At 38.1% G+C, this 25,327-nt stretch overlaps 3 protein-coding genes, 1 long non-coding RNA gene and 1 other non-coding gene across 7 annotated transcripts; 2 read left to right on the forward strand and 3 right to left on the reverse strand.

Annotated features, from left to right (window-relative positions):
* Positions 1 to 888: 888 nt before the first annotated feature.
* LOC120276571 lies at positions 889 to 995 on the reverse strand. Its single transcript, XR_005541286.1, has one exon. It is a non-coding gene; the product is annotated as a small nucleolar RNA R71 (small nucleolar RNA).
* Positions 996 to 1,180: 185 nt separating this feature from the next.
* Positions 1,181 to 3,034, forward strand: LOC120276098. The gene has a single exon (XM_039282830.1). It carries the CDS (start codon positions 1,181 to 1,183, stop codon positions 3,032 to 3,034), a length of 1,854 nt encoding a protein of 617 aa, XP_039138764.1.
* Positions 3,035 to 3,597: 563 nt separating this feature from the next.
* Positions 3,598 to 6,749, forward strand: LOC120275425. 3 transcript variants are annotated; one of them, XR_005541107.1, is made up of 3 exons: positions 3,598 to 3,754; positions 4,038 to 5,442; positions 6,604 to 6,749. XR_005541107.1 is itself a non-coding variant. In XM_039281994.1 (2 exons), exon 2 carries the CDS (start codon positions 4,040 to 4,042, stop codon positions 4,982 to 4,984), a length of 945 nt encoding a protein of 314 aa, XP_039137928.1. In that variant the 5' UTR covers positions 3,598 to 3,754; positions 4,038 to 4,039; the 3' UTR covers positions 4,985 to 5,556. The 3 variants fall into 3 exon arrangements, 1 of the variants encoding a protein (XP_039137928.1); XR_005541106.1 differs by lacking the exon at positions 6,604 to 6,749 and having other exon boundaries at positions 4,038 to 5,196; positions 5,384 to 5,556; XM_039281994.1 differs by lacking the exon at positions 6,604 to 6,749 and having other exon boundaries at positions 4,038 to 5,556.
* A 14,292-nt stretch (positions 6,750 to 21,041) lies between these two features.
* On the reverse strand, positions 21,042 to 21,679 carry LOC120275049. The gene is made up of 3 exons (XR_005541062.1): positions 21,457 to 21,679; positions 21,294 to 21,361; positions 21,042 to 21,106 (listed from the first exon to the last, which is right to left on the reverse strand). It is a non-coding gene; the product is annotated as an uncharacterized LOC120275049 (long non-coding RNA).
* A 2,524-nt stretch (positions 21,680 to 24,203) lies between these two features.
* LOC120276536 lies at positions 24,204 to 24,997 on the reverse strand. The gene is made up of 2 exons (XM_039283297.1): positions 24,709 to 24,997; positions 24,204 to 24,636 (listed from the first exon to the last, which is right to left on the reverse strand). Exons 1-2 carry the CDS (start codon positions 24,967 to 24,969, stop codon positions 24,331 to 24,333), a joined length of 567 nt encoding a protein of 188 aa, XP_039139231.1. The 5' UTR covers positions 24,970 to 24,997; the 3' UTR covers positions 24,204 to 24,330.
* Positions 24,998 to 25,327: the final 330 nt, after the last annotated feature.

A 25,327-nucleotide genomic window follows, 5' to 3' on the forward strand; every position in this document is an offset into this window, starting at 1 on the left:
TTTTCACTTTCTTAATCGGTCTTTTCACAATTACTTGCTTAGTTTTATTTTTATTAGTAGCATTAAGCATCAAGCGATTTGTAGGTTAGACAACGAGTAAAAAGGAAGTAAGGCTAGCTCCTTGGGCCTAGGGAATACGACCCTCTTGTGCTCACACGAGAGGTATTACTTGACGACCCCGTGCACTTGCGGCACACTCATCAAGTTTTTGGCGCCGTTGCCGGGGACCCACAAGGAATACTTGGAAAACTCGTAGCTTGTTGATTTAACCCTTGTTTATTTTATCTTCCTGTTTTCTATCTTTCTTTCTTGTAAATATCGTGTTGCTCTTAACCATTGGCTATTAATTCTACTGTGAGGTACCTATCTTATGATAAGAGGAAGACCGACAAATCTGGTAGAACCAGACAGTGAGATTGATAGAACTTTTCGCCAGAGGTTGAGAGAAGCGATAGAGCGAGTCAGAGCAGCAGGAAGTTCAGATTGAACAGAGTGAACCATCAGTTATGGCGGAACCTAGGAGAACTTTGTCTGACTATGAGAGACCGCAATTCACCGGTGATGAGTTCAGCGTACAAGCCCCTACTATTCCAGCGAACAATTTTTGAGATTAAAGGCTAGTACAATTGGGATGATCGAACTACGTTCGGGTTTAATGGTTTAGCCGATGAGGACCCTCATGCTCACCTGTCCCGTTTTCTTCAAATCTGTTCAACCTTCAAGATCAACTCTGTCTTAGATGACGCGATTAGGTTGAGATTGTTTCCGTTCAGTTTACGGGGTGCAGCATACCGTTGGCTCACTTCACTGGCCCCCGGGTCCATCACTACTTGGAAGGATATGGTTGAGAAATTCCTCGCTAGATATTTCCCACCGAGCAAGGCAGCCCGATTAAGACAAGAAATATCTTCTTTCCGACAAGGTGACTCAGAAACTTTGTTCGAAGCTCACGAGAGGTTTAAGGATCTCTTGAGGCAATGCCCACACCATGGTTTTGCATCTTGGATGAGAGTCTGAGATATTATTTAATGGGGCTGAACTATCAAACCTGACAACTTATTGATGCTGCAGCATGGGGTTCATTAAGCAGTAAATATCCTGAGGATGCAGAGCAATTGATTGAAAGCATGGCTAGCAATGAATCTCACCTGGAGCACTCGAGGAAGACCACTGAAAAACGATGGGATTTATGAGGGTAAATGATACCACCGCCTTGGCCGCGAAGGTAGAAGCACTGACTAAGAGGTTTGATCAATTTATGATGGGCTCGAGCTCAAATTCTGGAGCAGTCTTGTCTTGCGGTACTTGTGGGGCTGCACACTCAACTGTACAATGCCCTATCTCTATTTCCTCCACAGGGTCTATTGAGACAGTGGATTATGTTGGCGGTGGTCAGAGGGGCCAAGGAAATACATATGGACCCACGTATAATTCAGGGTGGAGGAATCACCCCAATTTTTCATGGAATTCGGGGCCACAGCAACAAAGACCACAACAACCTCCGGGACCTCAATTTCAATCTCAGCAAGAACAAGGGAAGAAATTTACCACTGAAGATGTACTGGCAAAGTTTATGATCAACACTGAGGCAAAATTTCAAAATATCAATAATGAGCTAACTCAGCACAGTGGTCAATTCAACGAGATAAGCACAGTGTTAAGGAACCTCCAAGCATCGGTCCAATCACTAGAAAATCAAGTTGGGCAACTAGCCAGGGCAAATGCTGAGCGACCACAAGGTAGCCTCCCGAGCAATACAGAGCAGAATCCAAGGGAGCACCTCAAGGCCGTCACTCTTAGGAGTGGAAGATCGTTGGAGGCAAGAGCCGAGGATGGCTCAAGTGCCAAGGAGGATGGGGTGACCATTTTGGAAGACCCCGCAGTGGCTGAGCCGGTAAGTGGGGAGAATAATGACAAGCAAGGTGAGGAACCTGCTAAACCATCAACATCGAGGGTTCCCGAGTACAAACCCCCTGTCCCTTACCCAGCTAGGTTGAAACAAGAAAAAGAGGATGCTCAGTACAAAAAATTCCTTAACATGTTCAAGCAGCTGCATATAAATATTCCACTCGTTGAGGCATTGGCCGGAATGCCTAAGTACGCCAAGTTCATGAAAGACCTTCTTACCAACAAGAGAAAGCTTGAAGAGCTAGAAACAATGGCACTCCCCAAGAATTGTTCGGCAATGATTCAGAAGAAGCTTCCAAAGAAGTTGACTGACCCTGGGAGCTTCATCATCCCTTGTATGATTGGGGAGGGCATGCAAGAGAAAGCACTGGCTGACTCCAGGGCCAGCATTAATGTAATGCCATACAAGTTGTTCTTGAAGTTGGGACTAGAGGATTTGAGGCCTACGAGAATGACGGTGCAACTTGCAGATCGATCGGTAAGGAAGCCCAGGGGTGTTGTTGAAGATGTACTGGTAAAGGTGGATAAACTTATCATTCCTGTGGACTTTGTGATACTTGATGTGGATGATGACGTTGATGTCCCACTGATCCTTGGGCGCCCTTTCCTTAATACTTCTGGTGCTCTCATCGATGTAAAAAGAGGGAGACTGATTCTCAAAGTGGGAGAGGAGAAAGTTGTTTTTACACTTCCTGAAGCAATGAGGCAAACCTTGGATCATGATGACCCCTTATATTTTACCGATGAAACTGATATGGTCATCTCTGATTGTATGCAGGAAGTTTTGGCTATGAACCCATTAGATGAATATTTGGAAGAAGTGGAAAACAAGGAGGATGAGATGAAGGTCCATGTTTCCCCTCCAATGCAGCATGTAAGCTATGTGGGAACAGATCCGCCACCAAGTTATAAAAAGAAGAAAAACATGAAGAAGATGTGGCGCAAGGTGAACAAAAAGTTGAAAGAGGGGACGACAGTCACGCTAACGCCACCAAGAGAGGTAGACCGTCTTTACTTTGAGGGGAAAGGCAAGTTTCGAGTATTTTCATGCCTCTCAATGAGTTTTCTATCATGGAACACATCTCTTGGAATTGGAGGTAACTCAACTTCTTTTGATCCACCTTGAGCACGAGGTAAGGTACGTTGAGCTAACGACGTTAAACAAAGCGCTTCTTGGGAGGCAACCCAAGGTTTTATTTTCGTTGTTCTTTATTTTTCGTATTCTTGAATTTTGTTTGGTGTGTTGTTTTTGTTCTTGTGTTTGTTATTTTGTGATTTGTGTTTGTGTGTTTGTTTATTGGTTTGATGATAATCCTTGCTCTCTTTTAGTCTATCTTTGTTAGGTGCTTTGTGGTTGTGTTTCATGTTCAATTCAGTGAGTGGAACGTTGTATTTGAATTGTTTTTGTGGTTGCAAGGGGGACATTGTTATTTTTTATGAGTTTCGTGTTTGCGTGGGGCTGCGTGCGGCCCGCGTGAGGCCATCGTCATTGGATCCCAACCCTCGCGGGTGCCCGCGCACCGACTGGCGCTATGCGGGCGCGTGCACCCCGCAGCGGCTTGCTGGCTGCGCAGCGTCCCAGGTACTCGCGAGCGCTGCGCGCCCAGCCGATACTCTCGTCATCTGCAGGAAATGCCTTAAATGACTGCCCCTTCACTCCTTCTGGCCACTATTCATCTTCATCTTGTTTTCTTGAGTTCTCTCTCATTTCTCCTCCGATTCCCCTCATTTTTTCACCGTTTTTTTTCATTTTTTCTCCTCTAATCCTCTCTCCTCCCCTTTGCAACCCAAATCCCACCATTTATTTAGAGTTTTACCGACTTTCTTGCCGGATCTACTCACCAAGGTATTTCATGCCCTAACTTGAGGCAAGCTTCATTTCACACTTAATCCATGGATTTTTTTGGTTTGAATGGGCTGAACACTTTGTGGAATGTGTTTGAACCCTTCTTGTAAACTTCTAGCTTGAATTTAAAGCTTTGTAAATTTTGATTGCTACTTTTACAAGAGAAACTCTTGCAAAAACTTTCCCGAAATTACTGTAGCAATACCTAAATTTCAGCATTTTAACTTCATTAGGCATTGTTCTCATGGATTTTTGGTTTGATGGTGCACTTATGGTCTTGTAGGGATGCCGAACAAGAGAGTTGCTTCTAAAAGGCCTAGACATGATGATGTACCTACCGGTGACCTTCACTTCACACAACCCCAACATCAGGCTCGGTATATAAATTTGAAAACTAAACCGTTCGGCATTACTCGAACCATTGAGTGGGGCGACCTCGAAACTATAGGTCTGGCCGACAAGGTATTGAGTTTGATCTCCCACAATGGGTGGGACAAAGTGTTTGCAATTGAAGAAGTGGCCTACCGTGAGATTACATTGGAAGTGTTGAGCACTATTGAGGTTGTCCGGCCGCATGGGGTCACTTTTCGTGCACTCGGTGTTACGCGCACTATGAGCGATCTACAGTTTGGACTTTACCTGGGTCTATATGACAAAGAATTCATCAATCTATCCTCCTCCCGCGAGCTCCCTATAGATTTTCCAGCCTGGATGACTCACACCCGATTCTGGAACCTGATCTCGGGATTTAGACCCAATGAGTCCAAGAAGGCATCTCGCCTACTTAAACCTGAGCACCGCTACATACAGGGGCTATTCAGTCGTGGTATTGCGGGTCGTAATGATAGTACCGTGGAAATCACACGTGCTGACTTACTTATGCTGTATAGTACGACCGAGCGGTACCCAATCAACCTAGGACGTCTTTGTGCTGACCTGCTTGTCCGTCAAGGGACTTATGCACGCCTCGGGGCTATCTTTGCTGGACCGTATGTTACGCGCCTAGTGCGAGGTATGGGCTTGATTGCACGCATTGCGGGCATGCAGGTTGTTGGTGGCACTACACCTCTTGGGTTGGCCACATTATGCGCCATGGGGCTAGTAGACCAGCGTGGTGATGGATATATCCTCATTCGTCATTCAGTTACGGGAGAGCGCGTCGTCGACCCCCCATCACAGTCCGAGCCAGAGCCTAGGGAAGATGCATCGGTTGAGCTTCGCCTACAATAAATTCAGAGCGAGATTCAGTCCCTCCGACGTGGCCATCAAGAGGCCATGATCATTCTTGGTCAGCTGACAAGGGATATGAGCGAGGTTCTCTCATTCATTCGCCGATCTTCATTTTCTGCCGGTACCTCCTTTGGAACCACCACTTCTATAGCACCGGCTGCACCTACAGAAACCCGTCCTGAAGACTGAGAGAGCAGGATCCTCTTCTTTTTGTATCTTTTACTATTTCTTTGTTTCATGTGTTTCCGTCGGTCATGTTCTGTACTTTTCAGTTAGCAAGGGTTCTTGCCTTGCTAGACTTATATTTTCTTTTTATGGTCTATTTTCTTTTTTTTTTCTCTCTTTTATCCCTACTTGTTGTCCTTGGAATCGTGATATGCTTGTCTATTTTTTTTGCAGGAACACCGAGATGTGGGTTCCACCCCTCCTCCCTCTACAGTCTTGACAATTCCATATTCGTGCGTGCTCTATACACTATTCTACATCGAAATGGGGCAGTCTCTTTTTACCCTTCTCTTGCAATTTATCTTTACATATTTTTGTTCCCCACCATGTACTGCTGATTATTGTACATTGAGGGCAATGTACAACTCTAGGTGTGGGGATGGGGTATTTTATACCTTTGCATGCTTGTCAACCAATGATAGCTTTGATCTAATGTTAAGGACTTCCTAGCTGAAAGGAGGATAGATATGAGTTGCTATTTTTGCTATGATTTGTGAAATGAAGTTCTATTCCTACTTTTGTGCTTTCGGTAAAATTGTCTAGCACACGCTTCTACCTTGTTCATTCCGACTAGCCCATTGCTATGACTTAAGATGTTAGGTTGTTAAACTCTACATTCAATGATCACCTAAGAGCTCTTGGCACTCATGTATTTTTGCTTTTAGTCGTAAGTGAAGTTTTGCATGAAGAAGGTTAGGAGACATAGACTAAGACTTGTATGCATTTGTAAAAAAGTCTATGTCAGTATTCCTCTGCTCGTGTAGCATGAATGCGTCTATGTAGCTTGTAATCGAGTAAGTTGGGTGGCTCTTGTGCCTAATCAGCATGTGCATCCATCAGAAAGATTTTGTGCAAGTCTACGTTTGGCGGACTCAAAAAAAAAAAATAAAATAAAATAAAATAAAATGAAAATGATTGATCGCCTGAACCCTCTCATGCATTCGCTTAGAACCTAAAGTTCCTACTGAGGACCGAAAGACTCTTGGTTGATCATTGAGAGTGTTTTTAGCAACTCTAACACCTGTAGCCATGACACGTGGAGTGATCAGGAAAAGCAAGGGATAAAGTATGCACACACTCACACGGGAGCACTTAGTTGGGATAGAACTATCTCGGATGTGTTGATCATTTGCAGCTCATTATCTTGATCTCATTTTATTCGTGCTAGTGGAGTCCTCTACTCTTGAGCTTGAGGTCATACATTTAGTCTCTTATCGCTATCCTCATGTTATTCATGTTTTGTTTGCTTGAGGGTAAGCAAAAACTCAGGTGTGGGGATGTTTGATAAGAGCCTAAATGTATGTATTTATATGTTGGTTTTGTATATGCTTGCATGCTATTTTAGATTAATCAGTGCTCGTTTTTCGCTTAAATTAGTTATTTTCTTGTTGCAGGCCTCAAAGAAGCTTAATTGAGCTCGAGAACGCAATTGTGGTGAAATCAACACCAAAAATCATGTTCTTGAAGCCAAAAACACTGTTGCGATTTTTGTAGCAAGGAACCGGGGCCCTACTTGGATTAGGCTGTGAAACTCGCGAGCACTGCGCGCCCGCGTGGGCCGCTGGAGAATTCCAGTCGATCATCGTAGACGATTTCTTGTAGCGAAAAATCACGTGGTTGGTTCATCGTGGTGAGCACTGTAGCACCGACCCGGGTTTTTTTGCGAGCGGAAGGGACGGTGAGCCACGCGAGCAGCGTGACTCGAGGGCGAGATGATTTTTTTATGTAAAGCTAGGGCTTGTTTTGGGGGGGGGATCTCTTCTTCCCTCTCCATCATCATATCTCCTTCCCATATTGGAGGCTCTCGGCGGTGGCAACTTCACCGAGCTAATTGAGGCCAAAATCCGACGATCTAGAGAGGGAAATCAAGGGAGAAGCGTCATTGGGCAAGATCTTCATCGATTCCACCTTTGAGAAGCTTGGAGACGGCGTGGGAAGCCGCCCTTATTGCGGCGTTACGTGGAAGACATCCGCGGCCTTCCTCTTCCTCCTCTTGTTCTCATTGTTTGAGGGAGTTTTTTTATATGCATTTGTTAGTTGTTTTTCATGAGCCTATCTTGTGTAGTTTCTTATATGGACGGCTAAACCCCAAGGTCACCGGATGTCGGTGAACCTTGGGGTGAACTTGTGTTGTTGAATGCTTTGATTCGCTTAATGCATGTGGTTTGTTCACGGTTTAAGCTTGGTGTACTTTTATGTGTTGATCTTGCATGAGAACTCTGTATTTCAACTTCTAGGTTGTACTCGGTGCGTGACCATCGCCCTTGTACTAGACACACCTTGCTTAATGGGGATGTATGTATGAGCACGCCGTGACCATCGGGTGTCTCATACCCCTCCAACCATTAAGGCTGGACCTAGGTTGAGTATCGTCCCTAATTAGAGATTTCCCTGTGTGAATTGCAATCGTAGGAGGATTTGGACGGAAGAGATTCCGTACCAATACTCGTATGGGATTAGGGACCATTACCGTAACCATCGGGATGATCTATCTTTGGATCTCTCTTGGCCTGAACCACCACGTGCTTAGCACTTCTAGCATTCTTCTAACCCTTAGTAACCCCGGGGGGATCCACATCCGTGACCTCCCTCACTTCTTGATTTTCACTTTCTTAATCGGTCTTTTCACAATTAATTGCTTAGTTTTATTTTTATTAGTAGCATTAAGCATCAAGCGATTTGTAGGTTAGACAACAAGTAAAAAGGAAGTAAGGGTAGCTCCTTGGGCCTAGGGAATACGACCCTCTCGTGCTCGCACGAGAGGTATTACTTGACGACCCCGTGCACTTGCGGGACACTCATCAGAGAGCAAGGAAAAAACAATGAGCAAGTTGTGACGATGAGTAACATTTGCCTAAACACTTTATAAAACTTAGCATTCATCACATCCTTTTTATTAAGTTTATATTACATTTACTAAAACATTGTTAATAAATACTAAGACATATTTATTTTTCTAATAAACTTTGAAAACTCAAATATTAATGAATTTTAGTGGTGCCAAGAAATATATACAAATAATATTTCATATTGAAATAAATATTTTATAAACACTAAAAATAAAAATTATTATTATTATTATTATTATTATTATTATTATTATTATTGGAAAAATGTAAAAAAAAAATTGTGACCTTTTTGCATTTGAACTCTTATTTTCCTTTAAAAATTGTTAAAGAAAAAATAAAACTTTTTAGCCCCTGAAAGTTTCAAAACTTTCCATACAGTCACTCTGACATTTAAAAATTAACAGATAGTTCCTCTTTTTTATTTTGTTTATGGTTTGGTCCCTGGGTGTAACTCCGTTAGTTAACTTTATGAAGAATTCCATTTTTGCCCTGCTATTTGGGAAGAAAACTGGAGCCAAGTCTTGTCTACTTTTTGAGAAATAGTATGGTTGTCAGTTTTGAGCTGTGGGATCGAAAATACGTGCCTTGGCGTCATGTCGGTGAAGGGACACCAGGCGATATATCGAATCACAAATGTTATTTTACTTTATTTATTTTTTATCTTTGTAGGCTCTTCCATTCCTGATAGAGGCAAGCCTCCATTATTAATTACCTTAGACTAAAGTCTTAGGAACCTCCGATTAATGGCTTAAGTACAAGTAAAGGCAAGAAAATTTGTGAATTATAAATCTTATTATTTAGTATATATATATATATATATCACTGTCGCTGCTTGTGCCTTATCGCCATGTTACATGCCTTACTACTTTGAAATATATCTCATTACCGCCTTGAAATTTGTATACTTTTTAAAAGAATTTGTCACTGCCCCAAAATGTGCATTCTTGACATTGCTTCGGCATGAACATGTTTAAACGTTACTTCATAATTGCTTCGGTGTGATTCGTGTGAACATGTTTATCATGGCTTCAGAATGAATATTTTATCGAGTCTTCATCAACCACATATTTATGCCTTGTAAAATGCTATGTATCAAATTAACATCCAAGCTTAAAAGGCCAGACCCGCTTCTTGTTACTAAATAAACAATGCACGTGACAATGCATGCAAATCATTACATGATGATTTTTTTTTATGTGGGACCGGGCTCTTAGGTATGTGAGCATGCATGCATACATGCATCTCATTTTGAAAATTCCATTTGTATCTCTTTCATGGCGGGCCCCTTTTTGTTTTACAAGAATTTAGATCCATGAATAGAATGAAAATCCAAGAAACATGAAGATGTTCTCCAAGGTATTAAAGATTAAATGAGGGTAAAGATAACACTTTCTGAGCATTAACTTTTCATAAAGTGTAATAACTTCATGCGGATGGTAGTGTGTACATGCTTGCATACATATATGTAATGCATGTTATGCATGGCCATAAATACCATTTGTTTGAACAAATAAAATTAACAAGGTGCCACGAATCCTTTTATCAGTTACTCGATTTATGCATGAATACAACCGGCTTTAAAAGAGCTTTCTGTAAACTTAATGGTTACTTGGAAAACTAAATTTCTTTATAAAATTCATTAATTCCAATGATATTCCTCCAAGCACTCTTGTTTTAAATGCCAAGCCATTGAAAATCTTAACAGAAATTAAAAGTGACATCAATAATCACAATCTTCACATCTTTATGCTCCTTCATATGGTAAATATCATCTAAAGCAAATAGGAGTGGCATATGAGAAGATTGTATATGGACATGCCCATTGTTCATGTTCATCAGTATTTGCAAATTATCACCATCACCATCATTATCCTCATCATCACTTTCTTTTGAAATTTCATGAGATCTTGATCACTGTCATCTTCTTATTCAGCCTTCTCAATATTCACATCATGCAGTGTTATTTCCTCACACTCATCCAACACCATATAACAGTGTATATGATCCATCTATCTGTTTAGTTGCAACTCATTAAGCTCCACATTAGCATGACTTTAACAAGCACTAACCCACACAACTGATGTTGCCTTCATTAGTATGCTCATCATATTTTATTCTTCATGCACCTCAACTAGCACGGTTGCACCCCAAGATATAGATTTGGAATGTTTTGCCTCATTCTTTCACTTCCAAATCCGTATCCTCCAATTCCACTTGATGCACTACACCAAAAGAGTGCTTTTGAGTCAGTTTTAACCGTCTCTATAGCTATAGTGTTGGTTTTTTCACCCGCCCCTAAACCGCCTCCTATCAAACCGGCTCTACATTTTAGAGCCGGTTTGTACCAACCGTTGGGGTAAGTTTTTTTTATAGAAGCCGTTTATAATAAGAGATATAGAGGTGGTTTTAACCGCCACTAAAAATTATAAATGGTAGAGGTGGTTATAACCACCTCCATAGCTTATAAGTTTTCTTCACTCTCCAATAGTTTTAGAGGCGGTTATAACCGCCTCTATAGCTAAAATTTTCTTAACTCTTCCTAATAATTTAAGAGACAGTTATAACCGCCTCTATAACTTATAATTTCTTATTTCTTAACCTTCCCAATAGTTTTAGAAGCAGTTATAACCGCCTCTGTAACTAATAATTTTATTTATCTTTAATAATTTTTAGAGACGGTTATAACCGCCTCTATAGCTAATCATTTGCATACTTTTAAAAGTGGTTATAGCCACTTCTAATTTATTCATTAATTGAATTAAATTTTAATTTATTTTTTTACTAATTTAATTCATTTTTTACTAATAATAAATAAATCTATATAACATGTAAAAAAAACATGAATCAAACTTATATTGACAAGTAATGAATTCAAGAGCAATGTATTTTGATTAATAACAAAATGTAAAGAATTTTACACTATTTCTACTTTAATTACAAAATATTCTTTGGCTTAATTACATGAAGTGAAAAGCTTTGTGTCCTCTTCATCTTCAACCCTCTTTATCTTTTATCCATGATTTTTTTTATTTTTTTATTTTATTTTTTTAATCATTATTAATATTATTTTATTATATTTATTTATTCATTATTATTTTTAATTATTATTGTTATTTTTTAGTTATTTATTTATATAGATATATATTATTATATATATATTATTTTTTTATTATCATTTCATTTGATTTATTTCATTTTAATTTATATTATTATTTATTTATTTATTTTATTTTTTTTTATTTATTATTTGATTTCGATTATATTATTTGATTATATATATATATATTATCTTTATTTAATTTGATTTTGATTTGATTTATTTATCTATTTATTTATTAATTTATATATTATCAGATTATTTATTTGAATTATATATATATATATATATTTATTTATCTGAGTTGATTTATTTATTTCTTATTATATATATTTTTTAAATTTATCTTATTATATATGTATATATACATTTTATCATTTGATTTATTTGATTTTATTTTTTATTTTTTTTAAAATTTTTATTATTATTATTATTATTTTTATTACTCATTATATTTATATTTGCCTCGAGATATGTGCTCTCGGATGATCTTGAAATTTGGATAACCTTGAGATGTATGGTTTCAACTGATCCTGAGATTTGGGTATTTTAGACCGCCTCGAGATCGGTGCTCTCGGCTGGTCTTGAGATTTATGTATTTTGGATTGTCTCGAGATTGGTGCTCTCGGCTGATCCTGAGATTTTAATATTTTAGACCGCCTCGAGATCTGTGCTCTCAGCTGATCTTGAGATTTGAGTATTTTAGACCGCCTCGAGATTAGTGCTCTCGACTGATCATGAGATTTTAGTATTTTAGACCATCTTGAGATCGATGCTCTTGACTGGTCTCGAGATTTGTGTATTTTGGATATTTTGGATCGCCTTGAGATCGGTGCTCTCGGCTGATCCTGAGATTTGAGTATTTTAGACCGCCTTGAGATCGGTGCTCTTGCCTGGTCTTGAGATTTGGATATTTTGAATATTTTGTCTAAATTAGGAGATACATTTAATTTATTTATTATTATTTTTTATATAAACATGAACTTTCTATACTTTTTAACCCAAACTGCCTTCTTCTTCTTCCATCATCCTTTCTGTTGGTTTTTTTATTCCATCTACGCATGAGAGATTTGTCTCTTCACCCTTGATTTGATTTTATTTTACACTCTGGTGCTTTGAATATTTCTTCACTGGAGAGACAATTCATGTGAGTTTCCCATCTTGTTGTGAAGCTTTTTGTGGTCATACAATTGTTGACCATGTTTTCTTTATGTAGGTTGTCAATGGATACCTTTTACGCAATTGCCAGGTATAAGGGGAGGTCTGAGTCATCCAATTCACAGTGTTAACTCCTTGGGAGTCAATACTAGATGAGATATGTCAAAGATGGGGGCTTGACGCTGCCACTGTCAAAGTGAAGTTTGTCACACCTGATGCATGCCGAACTATTTGTCCCATTGATTCTAAAATTGACTTTCAGCGTATGTGCCAAATATATCAAATGCTAAACAGTGTTGTCGTTGACCTTATTGTTGATGCAAATGCAAATGTGGTGGCCGTACTATCGTGTTCTTCACTCCCATCGTAAATATCCTTTGTTTGCTTGATGTGTAGTCATGTTATTACATTCTTCCCTTGAATGCATTTTGTCCTCATTTATAACTAATATTTCTCATATAGGATATAGAGTTGTCACTTATCATGTTTGCTTCCCGATTGTTTTTTGGTGGTATTATTTAGCATTATCACTTTCCGCTTAAATTTGTCCGTTTCCACTTAACAATATCATATTTTCACTTAAAATTATCCGATTTTGCTTAAATTTATTCTATTTGGCTTAGAATTATGGATTTCTGGTCATCAATTATTGATCTAGTCTTGCTTATTTTGTACAGTACAATAGCGATTTATTTTTGGAGAGTATATCGACCAATAGGGGCACGTTTCCACCCCATCAACAACCTGCGGGGTCCTATCCATCTAGCCTTTGTCTAAACAACCTGAGATTGTTTCAATGGAATTCGGTGATCGGTTTTGTAACAGTGAATAGTTTAACGATGCACTTAGGAATTTTGCTATCAAAAGCAATTTAAACTTTACATTCATTAAGAATGACAAGTAGAGAGTGACTATGACGTACACTGCTAAAGGTTGTGAGTGGTGTGTCCACGCGTCCACGGAAGGCAACCACGAGATGTTTAGGATCAAGACGATGTATCCCACACACGCATGTGGTGGCTGTATTGGCACGTCCTCACATCCCAAGGCATCAAATATTGGGTGAGTGCACATGTCATAAAAAAGCTAAAGGATCGTCCCCTATAAAGGGTTATTGATATTCACCGTGATATGTTGCGAGATCACGGTGTCAAGTTATCTCATAAGCAAGGCTGGCTAGGGAAAGAGGTCACCAAGGGTGTTCTCCATGGGAGTGAGGTAGCAAGCTATGACTTATTGATGTGATATGCAAACAAGGTGTTAGTGATAAACCTTGGTAGCATTGTCATCATGGAGAGTAATGGTGAGTGGTTCAAACGTGCATTTTTTGCCTTCAGCGCATGTGTTGTTGGTTTCAAGATAGGATGTAAGCCGTTGTTATTCCTGGATGAAACTCACTTGCTCAGTAAATACGGGGCACTTTGTTGGGTGCAACGGGCAAACATAGGAATGATGGCTTCTTTCATGTGGCATTTGCAATCGTAGATAATGAAATGGATGCGAACTAGACGTGGTTTTTGTCAAAGCTTGGAGATACTATATACGATGATGATAAATATGTAAAATTATTACATTCGTATCTGATAGGTCCAAGGGCCTTATTAGTGTTGTCATGAAAGTATTCTCTTCCTCCCCGCACACATATTGTTAGCGCTACTTGGAAGTGAACTTTATGAAAGCAAATGCCATACTTGGCAAGTCATTGAAAGAAATGTGCCGGTCTATATTATTGAGAATTGCATTTTCATGTACTGAAAAGGAATTTGATAACGCTATTGCCGATATACTAGACACATGGTGGATGCACATCGTTGTTTGATTTAGAGATCTGATCTAGTGCACTGGGTAAACTACATATTCAAATGTCAAATATGGGAGAAATGTTCTCCAATGTGGTGGAGTCATTTAATGCCTGGATAAAAGAGGCACAGCACCTCCCTGTCACAAACATGGTAGACTCGATAAGGTACGCATGATTCCGCTCACTTAATCTATTTGGTACTTATTATATGCAAATACATTTAATATACACCGTGATTGTTTACTATAAAATATTTTCGCTTAGATTCATTCAGTTCCACTTAATATAATTAGTTACCATTTAGATTCTTGCATTATTGCTTAAATTTATTCATTTTCGCTCAATCTGATTAGTTTATGTTTACATTCTTGTATTGTCATTTAAAATATGACATTCTACTCTAATATTTCTTGTTTTGTCTTGTGCGCAAAGGTTAAGCTGATGGGCATGTTGTGTAATCGATGTAAACAATCTCAAAGATGGGAGACACATCTATGCCCTGACATACATAGTAAGATCGAGGAACTCGTTAACGAGTCTCGCAATCTACTGGTCGGGCATTCTGACGGTGACCATTTCAAAGTGGTTGACCAAAAAAACTATTGTGTCAGTTTGAACTCCCGCACATGCTCATTGCATAGGTGGTAGGTATATGGCATTCCATGAAAGCATGCATGTGCGGTAATACTACAGACAAACACAAATGTTCATCGATATGTCAACGACTACTTCACAGTGGATGCTTACTGCCAAGCATATGAGTAAGCTATTTTCCCAGTACCAGATAATGATAAACCAGATGATGTCACCTGTGAACTACTTATGCGGCCTCCAATTACTGAGAAGCCTGTTGGTCGGCCAAGACGGAAGAAGCTAGAGTCAGAAGCATCAATCATTCGTGAATTGCACTACAGCCATTACCATGATGTTGGTCACAACCGTAGATCCTGTAATACATTGATAGCTGATTGACTACGGATGCTATTTACATGTATCTTGCATGATAGAAAAACCTTTTGCCCAACTAAAGTGATAATGGATGGTGTTAAGTAAAAACAACTAATTTTAAGTAGTAAGAACTGTCTTTAAGTAAGAACCACTATATTTAAGTAAGAAGGTACCTAAGTGAATGGCAAACATTCGTAATAAGTGAAAACAAATCCAAATCAAAACATCATAGTGAAAAACAAGTAAATACATGTCCAAAACTCGAAATTGAAGAAACATCAAGCAAATGAGAATGTATTGTATGACATATCCTAATAGCTATTTGGTTCTCTAGAAGTTTGACCACCACGGGCGATGCCATCCTTCAATATGTAAGCCACAAAATGTAGACGCACATGTGGAATTAGAGTATGAAAACTTAAGCAGAAACATTGAATCTTAAGTGGAAACATTAAATCTTAAGCGGAAACATTGAATCTTAAGCAAAAACACTAAAACTTAAAAGTAAACATTGAAACTTGAGTGGAAACAAGGAATATTAAGCAGGTACACTAAAAATTAAACTAGAATAGTTATGTTTAAGCAGAAACAAAAACCTTTAAATAGGATGCTTACATGTCCATTTGACAGTTTAGAAAGATGTTGATTGTCGCTTGTTCGATGTTATTTAATCTCATGAAACTGGCATGACGAATGTTCCTTGGCACCCTAAAATTCTAAATGACTTATTTGGCAATGAAAACTTCATGTGGTTCATTCAGTACCACCACTAGTTCATTGGTTGATGATGTCTCCGATACTAGTTTAGGGATGACCACTTCCACTACAATTGGTATTTCCTTAACATTTTCAGTTGTTTTATTCAAAACTGCATCTGCAAGCATCCAGGGGTTATTTTCTTTAGTCTGATGTTCAGTAGTGTTAGTGGGACATTTACTGATTGGGGAGTGTTTCTCATTCACTGGAAATTCTTGATATACCATGTCAGTGGGTAATTTACCGCTGGTAGCAACTTCAGGAGATGATCTTGGTAGTTCGACGCCTGTTGGCAGAGATGATTTGGGAACCGGTGAGTCAATGTGGATATACTCCACATTAAGCACCTCATGGGCAGCTGGTGAGACGTTCACGTTTACTAACTTAGCATCTGAGGAAGAAGGCAGATCATTTCTCAATGTTGTTAGTGATTCGACGATAGCAACTATGTCAATGTTTTTGGCTTTGTCGACTGGCTGTGACGTGGGTGGGGATGGCGGGGTAAGTGTTGATGGCGAAGTGGATGGGGCTAGCAGTGTGAGTGCGAAGGGGGAAGCGAATGAGGGATGGTGGTGCGGGTGCAAAGGGGGGAGCAAATAGGGCTAGCGAGGCGAGTGAGGAGGGGGAAGCGGGTGGGGATGGCGGGATGGGTGCAGAGGGTGAAGCGGATGGGAATAGTAGGACGGGTATGGAAGGGAAGCTGGTGAGGATGGCATGGCAGGTGTGGAGGGGGAAGCAGATGGGGCTTGCGGGATGGGTGCGAAGGAGGAAGCGGGTGGGGATGATGGTGAGAGTCAGGATGGGGAAGATGGTGAAGATGGAGTTGGTTCTGCCTTGAGTTTGCTCTTTCGAGCAATTTTCTTCTGCGGTTCTTTTGGGCGGCGATTGACTTGTGCTTTCGGAAACCTTGTCGCTAGCCTTGTAACTAGCTTGTAAAGAGGATCCTGAGTATCATTTGATACGGGAAGAGGCAATGGTTGCCTTCGTCTGCTAATGATCTTCTTCACACGCCATTTTGTAATAACCACCATATTTTATGGGGAATCAAGGGTGTCATCTTTATCTGTCGGAGATGAAGCTATTGATGCAACCTCAGAAGGGCCACGACCCTTAATTGCTTCCACTCTGGTTTGGAGCCCGCCAATTGTTTGGACCAAGTTTTTAAATCCTTCCAATAAATGTAATGCAATGTCTTCATCAACTACCCTCCTCGGTGGATTACCAGAAACAGAACCACATCGACACCGATGTGGTGGGCTCCTCGGTGGTGAGGGAGATTGTCCATGTTTCCGTGCGATTTTGTCCCCAAATTTTTTGACATTACGTATTGTGCTAGCCACTTGTTCTCCACAATGGCTTCTCCTGACGAAAGCTTCTTCTTCGGCATTAGTAAGAGCGAGACTAGAAAACTATAGAGTGAAAATTACATACATTAAACATAAACAACAATACTTAAGTGAAGAAACTTAAAACAACGAGCAAACATTAATTCTTAAGAGGAAACTCAAGAAAATACCTGTAAACAATATATTTTAAATGGAAACGTACATTCTTAAGCAAAAACTCATCATATTAAGTACGAAAGTAAATTTTTAAAGGAAAACGGAGTATGTTAAGCGGAAATTTTTTATACATAGCAGACCACAAGAACCTAAATACCTCTTTCCCCTCAATTGATGATAGTAATGAACCGAGGGACGCTTGCTTCCTGCAACTATTTTCCCCGTAACACAGTATCGAGGGAGTCTTACCAAAGCGCAACTTCTTACTGGTGTCGGTTACCTCGAAGAACCAAATATTAAGAGTGCCAGAACATCCTCGGAAGTAGCCAGTGTTTGTCTTCTCACCAAGACACCTTACTTGCACTCTAGAGGCCATCTGCGGGACATCATCCATAAGGCACTTATGTGTGGTTTACACCCATGCATAGCACCACATTGCAGAAAGATCATCCACGTAGTCTACAAGCCAATTAGGAACAAAACATGATGTGTTCAGGAACAACATGGTTCCAATGATGTACACCAACAATAACTTCACAAAGCTTTCTTCTTCTCCCCTCTTCCAAACTACCTCGCTAAGAGTTTTTTGGATAGATTCCCTACGTCTTTCATAGGTTCTAGAGAAATATTTTCCTTCAAATTCTGGATTTGTCTTCCTCTTGTTGAAAACCACTGCGTCCCCATCGCATCTGAGACCAAGAATAATCCTACATCTTCGGGCCTGAACCTCAGCAAGCTCTCGCCAATCTTAGATTTTTGGGAGCACTCATCACATCTCTGCAACAGAGCATCGAGCAGTCCCCTCTCTTGTAGTACAGGTTGAATTTCCATTAATGATGCGAAAGGCGCACTCCATATGATTTCCAAATGCCTAGAGCTTATGTTATGCCTTAGCTTGGCAAGTGTTTCCACTATTGGGACCAAATAACACCTTTCGTTAACAAGGTTGGTGGTCATATGTCCAATACCTTCATGAAGACCAAAGCATTAATGACCTATCAATAATTGTTAAGCGGAAACTAGATTTTATCAGTGGAAACATATTGATTTAAATGGAAACCATTTAATCTAAAGGGTAAACAACATCTTGAATATGAGACAATTTTTTCATTGATGAAACACATTCTATCTGCAATGCACATCAATAGACCAACGAACATAGCCAAAAAAAGACAAAGCTAAAACTAAAACCAAACTTTTATCGATGATACAACGATAATATACACATCATCTTCCACGAGAGATAGAATGACAACATTCCAAATTCAATACTAGATCATACACAACCAACAAAAATAAAAAATTAAAAAAAAAAACTTCAATTACAAAACCCTAGAAACCCAAAAAGCGATAAATACAACCCTACAACCTTCAATTGCTACCTTAAGATTCGTTGATTCAAGAGTAGGGAGATGGTGTCAAGGAAACAGCAATGCACACTAGGGAAAGCTCTAGCAAACTTCTTCCCAAGACTTTCAATGTTGAATAGAGGGCTTCACGGTGGGAAAGTCTCTGGGATTATTCCCTCTCAAAAGCTAAAGGTGCAACTGAGAGAAAGAGCACATGGCAACCATCGTGCCCCTCTCGGATTCGTAGCCGCTTAAACTACCACTTCCCAACGTGGAGAGAGGGTAACACACATTAATGTTGTTGCGGGGCACTTCTATCTTTTCTCTTCAAACATCACGGAGTTAGCAACAAAATAGATTTAAAATGTATATGTACGGAAAAGGAGGGATCATCACTGAATACTCAAAATAGTGGGATTTTTTTTTATGAATACCTTAACTCTAGAGAGATTTTTTATTCATTATGAGAATTGTTAAACTAGTTTGTTTTTATTTTTAAATTTAATTTTTTAAAAAATTTATATCATTTTAAAACATATTGTATCTTAAACCCCCCATTTTATTTTTGAAAAATATATCATTATTCAATAGAAAGTATTTTAACATTTTTTAAACTTATGAAAGTGGCCCAATTTTTTTAAAAATTGTTATTGTTTTTTAAACAAGTTAATTTTTTAAAACCCCATTTGTTTTTAAATATAGATCTTCATAATAAAAAAGCCCATATATTACGGATCCTGATTCTGGGATTTGAGAATACACATATATACATGTATATATATATATATGTATTTATATATGTGTGTGCGAGTGTGTATAAAAATATATTGGGTATATATACATATGTATATAAATAAAATATATATATTTATATATTACAAATACATATATTGATATGTACTCATCATGTGTACATATATGTATATATTTATATATACAGATATACAAACATAAATATACATAAATTCATTAAAAATCAATTTGTAAAAGAAAAAGCAGATTTCTCAAAAATATATATATATATATATATATATATATATATATATTTGATGTGAAATGATTATAAATTCATATTACTAACAATTTTATTATTATTACAATATCAAATGGGGCAATTTTTTCAAATTAACAAATGTGAAATATCTTCACATTACAACCAACCAAATCGGATTTATAGTGTTTTAATACTTCTCTACTTTTAAAACTCTTATGCTAATATGGATGTGGATATTTGTGAGCTTGATTTAAATGACGTTATTTCTGATAAATTTTCAGATCCTGGTTAACTTGAAAATGTGCTTGGTAATTGTCTTAATTCACTTATTTTTGACTGGGGAAGCATTAACCCAAAGCAAATACCAAAAAGCTCTCACCTTAGGGCAACCGAGCAAGTATGGATTCCTTGAGAGACGCAACCGTTGAAGAAGGATCATACTTGTTAGGACCGATTTCGGTGCCATCAAAAAGCCTGAACTTGAGCTCAGTCCAACCCTCTCCAGCCATCCAACAACCAAGCCACTATAACAAGACAAGATGTCAAGAACTCCTAAGATCTCATGATCTCTTGCCCAAAAACGAACATTGAAAAACCACAAACCACAAAACGAAAAAACTGCCAGTTTTGCAACCCAAATCAAACGAACCACCAAAACCCAAAAATATTATTCCAAAGATACTAGCCGGGATTGAATTTTTCCCGTTGCAGATCGAGCAAAATCCGTCAAGAATGGATCTTGGCAGGTGAAATTCCCAAAAATTGATCAAAATAAACCAATGATGACTCCTTTGATGTTTTCCCCCTTGAATAAGATAGAAAAAGGCACCTTCTTGGTGTCGCTCACACTTGGCATTTAAAAGGTTTATATATAAATATAAAAATGATTTGCAATATTTTTACTTATTTTTTTTTATTTATGCATATTATATGGAAACCTTTCTCAAAATTTACGTAGACCAAAAACATATAGCAAAAGTAAGCGAGTCCTCAAATTTCTTTCATTTTACAAAATTTTTTTTTATACAAGACACTAGATTTGACCTGACTTTGTAACACGGATATGGGCAAAAAAAATTTCCTGAGAAATATATTTTTACCAATCTATTTTTACCAACAAAAAGTACACTTAGCCATCACATACTCTCACCATTCACGTGAGTATATCAAACTCGCGTCTCACCCTAGACTACCATAACCTGGATATGGATGCAGAGACTTTGTTCAATCATTTTCAGAACCTGAAAAGAGATTTTAAACATTGAGATAAAAGATTTAGTTCAGAGACTGATAATTAGGATGCAGTTCAGCAATTAGAGAAAAACCAAAGTTGAAAACAAGAGATAACTTCTTGCTGCCATTAATACATTACTGAGGCATAACATTCTTCATTCGCAGCTTTATGTTCACTGCTTGATGGCTGTGGACTCCTCGCAGACATTGCTAGAAGTTAAAATACTGGAAATTAAAACACTGTTTTAAAAAAAAAAGATTGACTATAGAATTTATATGGGTTAATATAAAAAAAAAAAAGAAAACAATTCATGGATATCACTGATATATAAAAAAAAAAATGTAGAGCATCATTGTGAGAGATGAGAACAGTCATGAGAACTGGGAAGAATCTCACATGGTCAATATGTTAACTTTAGTGCTGCCTAATCATCCCTTAGAAGATGAACCAGAAGATTCTTCAGCCTGGAGTTATCTCACAGGGTGTTAGAGCCACTGCAGCAAAAGGTTGCAAAGTGTAATCATTCATTAAATAGTAGTGATAATGAAGTTGCACTTACATTAATTATTCTACAGAATGTGGTGGGGAGATAGTCCTGTTAAAGCGCACCATTAAGATTTCGTCCAGATGATGGCCCCGTTTAATACCATGCTAACAGTATGGGAAATAAACAGATTACTAATCAAGACTCCCTACTGATTACATTGAATACAGTACGAGAATTGGCACTAGACTCCACTAAACTTTGTCACATAATCTTCAGCACTAAGGTATTCAATGATTTGCAGGTTAAAAGAGCCAATGTAGTGTTTATGACAACATAGATAAAAGTAGGTTGCTTTACCAAGTGTTGAGCCACCTTCTCAACAACAGAGATCTCATCAGGCATAACTTGAAAACCCAATCATGTGTTCCTCAAAATGCAAATTGAGATTGCACATAAGCAAATGGGAAAAAAAATAAAATAAAAGAGAGAGACAGTTATAAGCAATTTCCTCTCAACCACAAGAAAGGAACACAAGAGACAAGTAAGATTACCACTATAGGTTACTTGGCATGTTAAATCTCCAAGAAAGTGGGGAATGAAAGAAGATGAAGAACTATATTCATGTGTTTATAGAAGACAATTCTCCTAGTTCGTCATCATGCAAAAGGTGAAGTAGTTGGGATTCCAGTAAATATCGTGCTACATAGTAAATTATACAGCCTCCTATATAATACTGAATGAACAAACAACAAACAATTTACAATGAAGACCTGTTTGCTTTGAAAGGAATAGGATTCTGGGATAATGAACTTAACAATGCAAGATATTCTTCTAAACAGTATGAGTAGTTAGGGATGACAGTGGGGCGGAGTGGGCCACATATTTTGCCCGCGCCCGCCCCGATTGTACGAGCGTTGAGATAAAAAAAATAAAAACTTTCATTATTTTTAGTTCATTTACATCAATAATTACAAAATATATAATACTACATTAAATAAAAAATGATACAATTTATATACAACCAATTTAGCTAGAGAATTTTTTTATAAAACCCCTTATATGTATATTAATATATACGGGTATATATGCAAATTTTTAACGGAACGGGGCGCAGCAAGGTAAAACTAAGCCCGACCCGCCCAGCCCTGCTCCCCGATTTTCACAAAAAAAATGAACCGCTCAGTTCAAGGCGGTTCAGTTTTTGTTATCTCCATGAGTAGTGGGAGTACCCACCATTGTTTGCACAACTACCCATGGAAATAACCCAGCGGGGTTCAGGCATTTGGTCATGCACTCTACAAGAAACAAAGCAGCATAGATGGTAAATCAACAAAGCCTTCAGTCTATGATAGTTTACTTCTTTATGGAACAAAATCCTCCTCCGAGCACTTTACTATATTCACCATCCAAAAAATATAAATAATTTCAAAAGAGTGAGAATCCTAGAGACTTTAATATGAGCAGAGATATGTCATCTGAGTTTTGTGGTTCAACAACTTGAGATATAACCAACAAAGCACATCATGTTGATTTTGCCCAAGATCAAAAGAACCACAAAACTGGTAACCTAATACTAACTTCAGCATTTCCAAGACTCAGGTAAATATAGTTTCACTTAAACAATTTTCACGCAAATCCAAATCATTTTCATAAAACCTGTAGCCTCCATGGTCAAACCAAGACTATGGTGCTACTAAAACACAAACAAGCAAATCACATTTCAGCAAAATTCAATATTGCAGAGCAGTTAGCATACCAGAACTCTAAAGGCAAGAATAGGGCATCAAGGACTTTCAGCCAGCTACTTTCCACTTTGCAGAGAACACAGTCTAAACAATTTGCATTGTTTTAGGGCATGGAAGACATCCATTCTGAAAAAAATTGATGCAGAATACTTGATGCAGAATACTGGAACAGACCCTACTTGAACAGCCTAACCAATCTGAACTCAAGTCCTCAAACATCTACTTGTTAGGGAACGTCAATGCAAATAGATCCTCCTTCCTGGAAACATAAGAGGGCCAAAATATATTAAGATGAAGTGTTTCAACAAGAACAACATTATACAAATAAGGCACCCCTAAATCTAATACTCAAACTTATTTGCATTAAAGTCAATTGACATACTGTTTCAACCAAATAAATTGAGTCATTTGTTTTATCACTCAACTCATTTGCACTTGTCTCTTAAGCGAGATACCCATGATTTTATTCAGTGTAATTAGCATTGCCCGAAAATCATGAACTAACAAGGAGAACTCATAAAATAATAATAAATAAGTATGAATTTATAGCACAAAGTCATATATATATATTAAACACTCAGTGTGGTTTTAAACCTTAAATACAAGCATTTAAGGTTTATTTTTTTTTTTTGGATTTATAAATAATATTTTAAAATCGAATGAACTCTCCTGGCAGAGTATGAACCCTGGCTGAGCAATGCATCAAAATTGGTAGGACACGCATGAAAATAAGGCCAATTCCTATAGATATTAGATTTATTTAAATAATATTTTAACTTCATAGCAGTTTAAACAGTATACTCTAACAGCTAGCACCAAATTAAAAGCAGATAATAAAACAAAGACAGCAAGCTCATTCCTAGATTATCAAGCAACTTAGGAGTTCCAATTCTTCAACAACTGTCAAACCAATACATGAAGCTAGAAACCAGTTCATAACAAACCAAGAAACCATGCTCAATTTTCACATCATGATAAACCAAGAAACCAGCACATGATGATTCGCACAACAGATAATAAATACTACTTTTTGCATTCTAATAAATAAAAACAAGCATAACATAGTAACGTAATCATTGTTTAAAGGAGCTAGCTAGGAAACAGAAACCAAAATGCACAACAAAAAGCACCATTTCATCATATCCTCCTTAGAACTAAAACTAACAAAATAACATATAAAAAGAAACCCAACGCCATAATATCACAAATCAGCATATTTCTTCTGGATTGCATCAATCAACATCTTCAGACTTTGATCATGAAGCAGAAAACTCTCAGAACGAAGCTGCAGCTTCTTCACAGAAATATCTTTCCACTTTTTCTCCAATTCATCCAAAATATGTTTGTCAACCAAACCTTGCTTCACCACCTCCTCAAACATCAACTTCTCCATCCCCTCCAAACCCATCTTCAAGAATGGAAATGGATACGGCTGCAGTACTACTGCATCAACTTTCTCAAGTTCAATCCTTTTTTCATCATCTTCTCTATGATCAGAACCTGCAGGCTGCACTACATCAATTTTTTCAAGTTCATTGTTTCCTTCACCATATTCTTCATCACCAGAACCATGACTTACCTCATTCTCAGCTGGAGCGAAGGCCATGGAAGCTAGCTTCAAACGCTTGTTCTGAGTCTCGCCGCAGTGGCTAGCTTTGCGCCGAAGACGACGAACTTTGTTGTAAACTTGACGAGGAGTCAGTTGCGGAGGTAACAAACCACGAACTATATCCATAAAGTCATCGATGGTTGAAAATGACACCGGTGAACCGGTGGTCTGCCGGAACTCAACAGCAGCTTGTAAAAGAACACTGGTGTTATCATCCGACCATATAGACATGATTTTTTTTTTTTTACAGGTGAGGATGATGAAGAGTTGTGAAAGGTTCTTCAGAGATATTTTGGTTTTTCTCGTAAGAACAATGTGTCGTTTACGGTGTGTAAATACATAAGATGAAGTGAAACTGGAAATGAAACTTGGCAAGCAACTCACTGTAAAAAAAATTAAAAAAAAAAAAAAGTTTCTTTGACATGACAGAGATGGAGAGATGGTGTCAGTTTTTCTCATTAAACTGACGCTTGAGTGTCATTGGGAACCTAAAAACGAAAAAAAAGTAAGATTTGCAATTAATGGAAGCATATCCTTCAATATATTAGTATTAGGCTATTAGCATTTGCATGAACCTTTATTAGTATTT

This window comes from Dioscorea cayenensis, chromosome 14 (assembly GCF_009730915.1).
Source record: "Dioscorea cayenensis subsp. rotundata cultivar TDr96_F1 chromosome 14, TDr96_F1_v2_PseudoChromosome.rev07_lg8_w22 25.fasta, whole genome shotgun sequence".
Classification (NCBI taxonomy): domain Eukaryota; kingdom Viridiplantae; phylum Streptophyta; class Magnoliopsida; order Dioscoreales; family Dioscoreaceae; genus Dioscorea; species Dioscorea cayenensis.